We start from the raw sequence: 9,326 nt of genomic DNA on the forward strand, positions 1-9,326 counted from the left end.
GGGGGGTGTATGGGAGGGTGATGGGGCTGGGAGGGCAGAGCAACCAGAATCAGGAACCTAGGAAGCCAGGGGCAGTTCTGCCTCTTCTGAAGCCACAGGCTCTTACATCTCTGCATCTCTCTGCCCAATCCTGGCTTCCTGTGATGGCCCCATTCTAGTGCCCAGCGGAGACCAACATCCAGCTGAGACTGAATCTATAGCATCCCAAGTCAAAATTCCTAGGACGGAGAATCTGATTGGCCCAGCTTCTATCAGATGTCCCATCCCTGGTCCAATTGGTGGTTACTTGGGACTGTTTCCATTCAAGAGTAGTTTGGGAGAAGAACTCCTGAGAAGGGGCTGAGCAGGGCAGAGCCAGTAACTGGGGCACACACTTCTCAGAGCCCCAAAGTCATTCTCAGAGATGTGAGAGCCCTACATCTTCTGGTGGGTTCTCTACATCATTGTGTCCTTCCTGCGGCCTCATTCCGTGGGCAGCACAGCCCGTAGCAGAGAAAACCCTCTCTAGATAAAGTCATGCCTGGGACAGAAGACACCCTGTCCCCTGACTTTGGATCTCATACATGTTCCTCTTCTCCCCAGATTCATTGGGCTGGCCACAATACTGCTCCAGCCCTTGGTGAAAAAACCGAGTGAGGTCCTTTCTTTGAAGGACATGAACCTGCTTAACCATCTCATGCTGTCCACAAATGTGAGTTGGGCCCCAGGAACAGTGGCTGGCAGAGTGGGGGCAGCCAGTGAAGCTAGGTGACTCCACATTAGCAGAGGCCCAGTGACCCCACCAGAGAGCACTTCCTTTCCTAGGAGGCCTCATCACACTGCCAGCATCTCCCTGACCACCCTATTCCACCATCCATCCTCCTACCCACCCTCCCATCCCATATCCATCCTTTTAGATTGATTAGTCAATTGTCCATTGGATGACAGCACCTGTGTTAGGCCTGGGATACAAAACTGAATGAAGACCATGGTCCATTAGAGTAAGCACACTCTCAGTGACAGTGCTCCAGCACAAGGGTCAGGAAGGCTAGGTCACTGGGGACAGGAGGAAGTGAATGATTCCATGTGGGAGGTCACAGAAGGCTTCATAGAGGGCATGATTAAGGTAAATGGAAACAAGCAAAGACCAACCAGTGGAGGAGAAGCAAAAGCTATTTATGCAGAACTGGCCAGAGCAGCAGTATCAGCCACCATCACTCGCATTTTGGCAGAGACTCAAAGGCAGATAGAGGAGGGGAGAAGCTGTACAGTGGAAGCAGGGAAGGCTCCCAGTGTGCCCTGATGGGAAGCCGTTGGTCAGGGGAAGCTGTAAGTGGACCAACTAGAAGCCAGGCATCCCATGTGATTGCTTAGAGGTGTGTGTTTGGCTTTCTCTGGCTGGTCCTGAGTGGGAAGAAGGGACAAAAATTAGGGAAGCTGTCAGTTGTGAATCAAGTCCTCTATCAGTTGGGGCCACACAATTGGAGCCAGTTGTGACAGAGGCCATTGTTTGAGGCGTACTCTGACTTCTACAAGCTGACTTAGAGAGAACAGGCTGGCTTCCTGGGTGGGTTATTGCAGATTTGTTGGGCTGGTTTCCTGAATTCATGGCTGCAGACTGTGGGTCAGAGTTCCATTTTTATATAAGGTCTGGTCATTGTCCATTTGTTTATTCAGTTTCTCAAGGGGCATGAGTTTGCAACACAGACGGGAAAGGAAGAGAATCCCAGACAAGGGTGTGAGGTACATGGGTGAAGGCTGGAGGGAGAGAGAGGCAGGCTGTTGGTTCGGGGAGGGTAGGTTGCTGTACTGCTGCGACACAGGGGTTGGGAGGATGTGAAGGTGGTGGTGGGATTGCTGAGGCTAGCTGAGACCAGGGGCCAGAGGTAAAGGGCTTTATGGTCTATGCTGGTGAGTTGTGATTTTACTCTGATCGGTTAGGGCACTTTTTAGGGGGCAATTCTGGCAATGGTCTAGAAGTAGGATGAGTGTGTAGTCAGACACTTGGAGGAAGGAGGTCAATTAAGAGGTATTTGCAGGAATCCTCTCTTGAGGTCAGGAGATGTTGAGCTAGCAGAAGAGCTGTTGGCATCAGTGGTTCTGGGCTGGTCCCAAGGCCCCTCTCCCTCTCCTCCCTACTCTGCTGTACCTCCTTGTCACCACCACTGCTTCATGTCTCTAAACCTATCCAGGCTGGGCAAGTTTCCAGTGTTAGGACTTGACCAAGGATTGCAAGATCTGGCTTACAGCCCCTTTGCCTTTGCCTTGCAGTGCACCGTCACCCTACATGTGACCCTTGAGAGAAAACAGTATACATCGAAATTAGGTATGTCCTTGGGACTTACCCCTGTTCGTCACCAAACATAGCTGGATAGGCTCTTTGGGACCTTTAGGACCTATCCCTTAAGGCCTACAGAAGGACTGTGACCAGGTTAAAGTCTAGAGGCCAATCTCCAGATACCTGGCTGAGTTTTCCACTTGTCGTCTCTAGACATAAGGCCAAGCCTCCAGTGTGCTGCAGAGGGAAGCAAAGATGGCCATTTCCAAGAGCCCTCATGTGTAGAGTGTGGGGCCCAGGGTTACTGAGGGTAAGAAGGGGCCCATGGGAATGTTCTGGGGAGGATGTGTGCCCCTTTCAGGACTTCTAGGCCATGGTTTTAGTCAGAAGCTAGTCAATGGGGATAGAACAATGAAATGGGCATAATGCCTCAAAGCCTCCCTAACGCAGCCTCTGAGGGCCCACCCAGATTGTGTTTCCCCAGGTGATGACGACCTCCTGGGCCCAAGTGCCCAAGAGGTGGCCAGGCAGAAACTGATGGTCCCTGGCTCCGGCATGCCCATGGCTCTGTCCTCGAAGCCTCAGCACTTTCAGGTGAGGATTCTGGGCTGATTTACCTGACACTCTCATTGTGATCCCAAGCTGTCCCCGTCTCCCTGCAAGGTCGTGGCAGAGGGCCAGAGCTACAGGTCCTCAGAGCCTCACTGCTTCCCCTGCTCCTCCCGGGCAGTTCTGAGCCACTTCTGCAAGAAACGGAAGCTAGAGACAACTCCGGGGTGGCCACAGGAGGCACTGTTGGCTGTATGTATACCAATAGGCCCTGGCAAGTGCTGGGGAGGCATAATGAAAGACCTGGAAGAGTCCTCAGGATTGTTGGCAACACAAGGCTAGCCATGTGCAGGGCAAAATGAGCTGTATGGGAAGGGCTGAGGAGAGTTCCTGCTATGACTTCTGGAACCCTCATCCCATGGCTCAGCAACTTCCCTCTGATCTGTAACTTGTAACCCAATATTTCTGCTACACCTTCACCTGCTCTCCAGCCTGCCACCTGCCAAGGAGACTGGGTGTTATTCTTGACTCCTTCTTCCTCACCCTATCCCCTGCAGCCAGTCAATGGCCAAGTCCTAGCTCTTAATATCACCTAACTCTCCCCACCTCTCCATCACCACTTCACTTCCTTGACCTGAGCCACCACCATCGTGTCCCTGGACCACTCATAAGTTCTTCCTGAACTCCCAGCCTCCAGCTCTCTCCTGTCCATCCTTCAGCCAATGGGATCTTTCAAAGATGTCGTTCTTACCATGCCATGCACCTGCTTAAAAATGTCCTTAAAAATGAGGATACCCAGGGCGCCTGGGTGGCTCAGTGGGTTCAAGCCTCTGCCTTCGGCTCAGGTCAGGATCCCAGGGTCCTGGGATCGAGCCCTGCATCGGGCTCTCTGCTTAGGAGGGAGCCTGCTTCTTCCTCTCTCTCTCTCTCCGCCTGCCTCTCTGCCTACTTGTGATCTCTGTCTGCCAAATAAATAAATAAAATCTTTAAAAAAAAAAAAACTTAAAAAAAAATGAGGATATCTATGACAGATGGTAGCTACACATGTGGTACCGCACACATGTGGTAAGCATAGTATAACATCTAGTTGTCAAATCACTATGTTATAGGCCTGAAGCAAATGTAATATTGTATGTCAACTATACTTTAATTTTAAAATATAAAATACAATGAAAATTTTTTAAAATGAAGATGCTCTTAATGTCCTCCGGACAAAACCCAAACTCGTTACAATGGCTTCCCAGGCCCTTGATAACACAAGCCTACCTCTGCAAGCCACTCTGTCTCCTGCCTCTGCCCTTCCCCACCCTGCTCTAGTATCCTGGACATCTTGCAGTCCCCATTCTCAAGCCTTTCTCTCTAGCTGCTAGGTCTTTGCACATGCTGTTCCTCCTTTGGAGTACCTTCCTTTCCTCTCCTCTGGACCCCATCTCTTTTCATCAGGCTAGTTTGCCCAGGATAGACGGTCATCATGCCCAAATTACTGCTTTTCCTCTGTCCTAGAGGTTAGGGCAAAATCCTGTCGTGCAACCTGTTTGCCTGGTTTGGCCCACTCTTGTCTCTGAGGGTCCAGCTGCACGCGTATCTATCCCTGAAGGGTTGCTGGACTTGCTAGAGATACGGGACACCTCATGGAGAAAGGCCTAGCCACAGCTTGAGCTGGGAGAGCTGGATGTTGTTTACTACTCACAGTCAGATGACAAGCTCCCACGCCTGTGCCCTGCTAGCCATGGCCATCTCCAGTTCTTTCTCCCCCTAGGCCTCATCCAGCCAGGGTCTCTCCTGGGCTCTGCATTGCTCTCCCCCTCCTGCCTTCTAGTTTGAGGCTCAGATGTCATAGCCCCTTTACTGAGGCCCAGTAAAGTATATAAAGGGGAAGAAGAAACCGCAAATCAGAGAGTCAACCACAGATTGGAGATTCAATGGCATGGAACTTTAAAACTCTCAATTCTCTGAAAAGATCATAGATAAAAGTAAAAAACAAAACAAGGGTGCCTGGATGGCTCAGTGGGTTAAAGCCTCTGCCTTCGGCTCAGGTCATGATCCCAGGGTCCTGGGATTGAGCCCCGCATCAGGCTCTCTGCTCAGCCGGGAGCCTGCTTCCCCCTCCCTTTCTGCCTGCCTCTCTGCCTTCTTGTGATCTCTCTCTCTGTCAAATAAATAAATAAAATCTTAAAAACAAACAAAAAAACTGGGAAAGATTAGGCTTCATTTCTGTATTCTGTAACAAGCCCATTGCAATTGAAAACCACTAAGTAACACAAGATGAAAAGAACAAAGCAGTGGAGGGGACAGTTCCCAGAAGAGGAAAAGAGGAGGAGCCATGGCCTTCCTAGAACTTACCTTCAGGCAGGAGGAGTCCAGTTCTCTGTGGGCTCCTTCCACCCCAGTAGATGCCTCTTATCAGAACACTTTGTTCTTTTAGAGGAGAGTCCCTGTTGAAGAAGGGGGCCCAGACCCCTACCTCAGGTGCCCCCATATTCCCCCCATAGGTCCGAGTGAAGGTATTTGAAGCCCGACAGCTCATGGGCAACAACATCAAGCCGATGGTGAATGTGGTCATCGGAGGCTACCAGTACAACACGCGGATCAAGATGGGAAACAACCCTTTCTTCAACGAGGTGGGCTGCACATGCCCTTTAGAACTGAATGGGGCAGTTGGGCCAAGGGGGGCAGCCAGGGGCTAGCTGGGGGCTGGGCATTTCCTGCAGGCATCAGGCAAGCTTGCTTCTTCCACAAACATTGGCTGAGCATTTACAGAGAGCCAAGAACTGCTTGGCACTGAGAATACAGACAAAATCATTTGAAACCTCCCATTGGAGGAGCCAGCAGTCTTTGGGGTGGTTGTGGGGGGATTGGCCTGTGAACACATAGACTATGATAATGGCGCAAAACTGGGGTTAACAGATCTGGGGGCACTGTTAATGCAGGCCCAGACCATTACATCTTGCCACTGCTAAAGCCCTAAGCTATAGCATTGGGCTGATCACAGTTGGAGGTCCATAACTACTCACTGAATTAATTGGTAAATAGGCCAATAGATAATAGTATGGTGAGAGTAGGGAGGAATGGGGAGACTCCGGAAGAGCTTCCAAAACCTTGAAGGAAGAGTCTACCAGGGAAAGAGGGACATCATGGAGAAAGAAAATTCAGGAAAAAGCAATAGTGTCTTCAGAAGCCTAGAAACAAGAAGTAGCAGAACTTGGCAGAACGGTAGATATGGCTGCAGTCAGAGGGAAGGCTGCAAAATGCGCTGGGACCCTGTCACAGATGGCACTTGGGAGCCATGGAGGGAGTTTAGGAGGAGAGTGATGGGGCCAGGTTTGCATTTAGAAAAGATGGTTCTGGCTCAGCAGAGGCTGGAGGTGCAGTGGACTGACAGGGCAATCTAGAAGGAGGCAGAGGCTCGGGTCTGTATCCCAGGCAGCTAGCTAGACCTTGAGCCGCTCTTGACAGATGCTCCTGGAATCCCCTGCCCCTGCGCTTTACCCTAGCAGAACCCCCTCCAGGAGCCTGGCAGGCCCCTGCTTCTGGAGGAGGAGCATGAGCATGAAATGGGCAAGAGCTGGAGAAGAAGCATTCTAGTCTGAGCCTTCAGACTAACCGAGTCCTTGGGTGAAGTGGTGGAAGGAATATCATCCAACCCCTCCTACCTCCTTTCCCTCTGCTTCAGATCTTCTTCCAGAATTTTTATGAGGTACCTGCTAAGTTATTTGATGAGACCATCTTAATCCAGGTGAGGAGCCAAATAAGGTAGGCCCACCTTCTTATCCCATCTCAATTCTGGAAAGGACTTCAGCCTCCCCACCCCACCGTTAGAGCCAGTCACTTCAGATGGTCCTTCTGACCCCAAGGCACAGCCTCTACCTCCTTCATCACTCCCCGGCAGCCCAGACTCCCCATTCATCCATTTAACAAATCCTATGGAATCCCAACTGTTAGACCCTAAGCTGGGCCCTGAAGGGAAGAAAATAGCCCTTCCCATGTGCCAGGATTCCCATGCCACCAAAGAATCCTCAAATGTCCCCTCAACATGGGACATTCCATTCCCCAACCAGTGGGACCCCAGTAACAGTGATGAACGTGTTTATCAGGTGCCTTCTGTGTGCCCAGCACAGGGCTAAGGAGAACAAAAAGGTCTCCCCCTTGAAGAGTATGCATGGTCTTGGGAACACAGGTACATGGTAAACTATCAGGACAGCGGGTAGTGGAGAAAATTGAGTGCAACACTTTGCTTTGGGCTGACCTTCGGGTTCATCAAATGAATTGGACCCTCTGATCAATCTCCTCATCAGTAGAATGGAACTAAAATTCTGAATCTCACAGGATATTAAGAAATCAATGAGAATTAGAAGGGAAAACCTTTGTGGAAGCATGAGTCACTAGGAAGTATTGAGCAAATCCTAGAGAATCCCTACAAGTCCTCCCACAGGGGTGGGAGAAATAGGGGAGGTGAATAACTGATATCTTTCTGCAGGTGATGAATTCCACACTGATGAGATTCAACTCAGAGATCGGGAGATTCCAAGTGAGCCCTGGATGAAGGAGGAGGTTTGGTGAAACAGTTATAGAGACCCACCATGGGCTCCATGCCCAATTTTAGAGGCAAAAACTTGAATTTTCAGGCAGAAATATCCAGATTTGGATCCACCTACGAAATGGGTTGATTTAAACAAGTTATTCAGAACCTCTACTTCCTCATCTGTACAATGGAATTGATGATATTCTCAAAGTACAGAGTCCTTGTAAGGATGAAAGTGTGTACCATTTATGGAAGAGCTGGGTGCCATTTCGAATTCCCCACATTAAATACTATCGGCACACTTCAAATCTCTGCCTCCAGGAAATGGAAGCAGAAAGTCTAAAAAGGCAGAGAAACACAGAGAAAATTGCCGCCTATGAGAATAGAATAAAAATGTTTGCTTTGGGGGCTCCTGGGTGGATCAGTGGGTTAAAAACCTCTGCCTTGGGCTCAGGTCGTGATCCCAGGGTCCTGGGATGGAGTCCCGCATCGGGCTCTCTTCTCAGCGGGGAGCCTGCTTCCTCCTCTCTCTCTGCCTGCCTCTCTGCCTACTTGTGATCTCTGTCTGTCAAATAAATAAATAAAATCTTAAAAAAAAAAAATGTTTGCTTTGGAAAGACACAGGCTGAGAGAGGAGGAAAGTTGACACAGTCATGAAGGGCTAAAAAAGATTCTCCAGATCCAGGAAGATTGGGAAAAGGTAGGGTTGCCAGATTAAACACAGGACGCTCCAATAGATACTTTTTAAATATCAGGATGCCCCAAATATTGCATGGCTTCTCACAAAATATTGCAGGAAACCTACATATACTAAAAATTAAGTCGTCATTTATCTGCAGTTCTTACTTAAGTGGACATCTATATTTTTATTTGCCAAATCTGGCAACCCCTGAAAAAGGCTTCCACCTTGGGAAAGGCACATTTAGGACAAATCAAAGTAAGGTTTCTTTCTCACAACTTGTAATAAGCACATGGAGAGTCATGACCTGTCCCTTAAAGAAGCATCATTGGCAGGGCACCTTGGTGGCTCAGTGGGTTAAGCATTTGCCTTCAGCTCAGGTCAGGATCTCAGAGTCTTGGGATTGAGCCCCACATGGGGCTCTCTGCTCAGCGGGGAGCCTGCTTCTCCCTCTGTACTCTCTGTCTCTCTCTCTCTCTCTCTCGATTAAATAATTAATATCTTTTTTAAAAAGGGGGGGTGCTTAGAGATTGTGAGATTCCAGAGAGGTTAGGTAGCAGGAGGTTAAAATTGTTGTGCTTTCAGAGACCACTGCACAATTTCCAGAAGTGACCAGTGGTACGAACTGTTAAATAAGTTACAGACATGAGGGGCACCTGGGTGGCTCAGTCTGTTAAGCATCAGACTCTTGATCTCAGCTCAGGTCGTGATCTCAGTGTTGTGAGATCAAGGCCCACATTGGGCTCTGTGCTCAGCAAGGAGATTCTTGCTTGAGATTCTCTCTCTCCCTCTCCCTCTGCCCCTCTCTGGCCCCCGCCTCTGTCTCTCAAATAAATAAATAAATAAAATATTTTTAAAAATAAGTCATAGACATGACAGAAAGTAAACCTTTTTAAACAACTACTTCTTTGGAAAATTTCAAAAATACACAAAAGCAGAGAGAATAGTATCCTGAGTTCCCACATCCCAGTCACTCAACTTCACTAATTCATTGCCAGTGTTGTTTTGTCTACACCACCTGCTGGGTTATTTTGAATCCAATCTCAGATATCATATCATTTTATTTTTAAATGCTTCAGTATATATTTCTAGAATGTAAAGATTTTTATTAAGCATAACCAAATGTAATTATCACATTTTAAAACCTTTCCAATTCCTGGATAACATTAAATACTAGCCAATGTTCAAATTCCCCTAATCATCTTTTTTTTTTTTGACTATTTTTTTTAATTTTGTTTTTAATAAACATATAATATATTTTTATCCCCAGGGGTACAGGTCTGTGAATCGCCAGCTTTACACACTTCACAGCACTCACC

General features: G+C 48.5%; 1 protein-coding gene across 1 annotated transcript in view; it reads left to right on the top strand.

Annotated features, from left to right (window-relative positions):
• Positions 1 to 9,326, top strand: part of LOC111155854 (fer-1 like family member 5) — a 54,522-nt gene that overhangs the window by 2,683 nt on the left and 42,513 nt on the right. The window contains exons 4-9 of the mRNA XM_022516273.1: positions 583 to 691; positions 2,251 to 2,305; positions 2,742 to 2,851; positions 5,299 to 5,427; positions 6,480 to 6,542; positions 7,284 to 7,334. Coding sequence (XP_022371981.1) covers positions 583 to 691; positions 2,251 to 2,305; positions 2,742 to 2,851; positions 5,299 to 5,427; positions 6,480 to 6,542; positions 7,284 to 7,334 — 517 coding nt within the window. The remainder of the gene's footprint in view (positions 1 to 582; positions 692 to 2,250; positions 2,306 to 2,741; positions 2,852 to 5,298; positions 5,428 to 6,479; positions 6,543 to 7,283; positions 7,335 to 9,326) is intronic.

The sequence above is a fragment of the Enhydra lutris genome, unplaced genomic scaffold, assembly GCF_002288905.1.
Source record: "Enhydra lutris kenyoni isolate GAN:26980312 unplaced genomic scaffold, ASM228890v2 scaffoldscaffold44, whole genome shotgun sequence".
In the NCBI taxonomy this organism is placed as follows: Eukaryota; Metazoa; Chordata; class Mammalia; order Carnivora; family Mustelidae; genus Enhydra; species Enhydra lutris.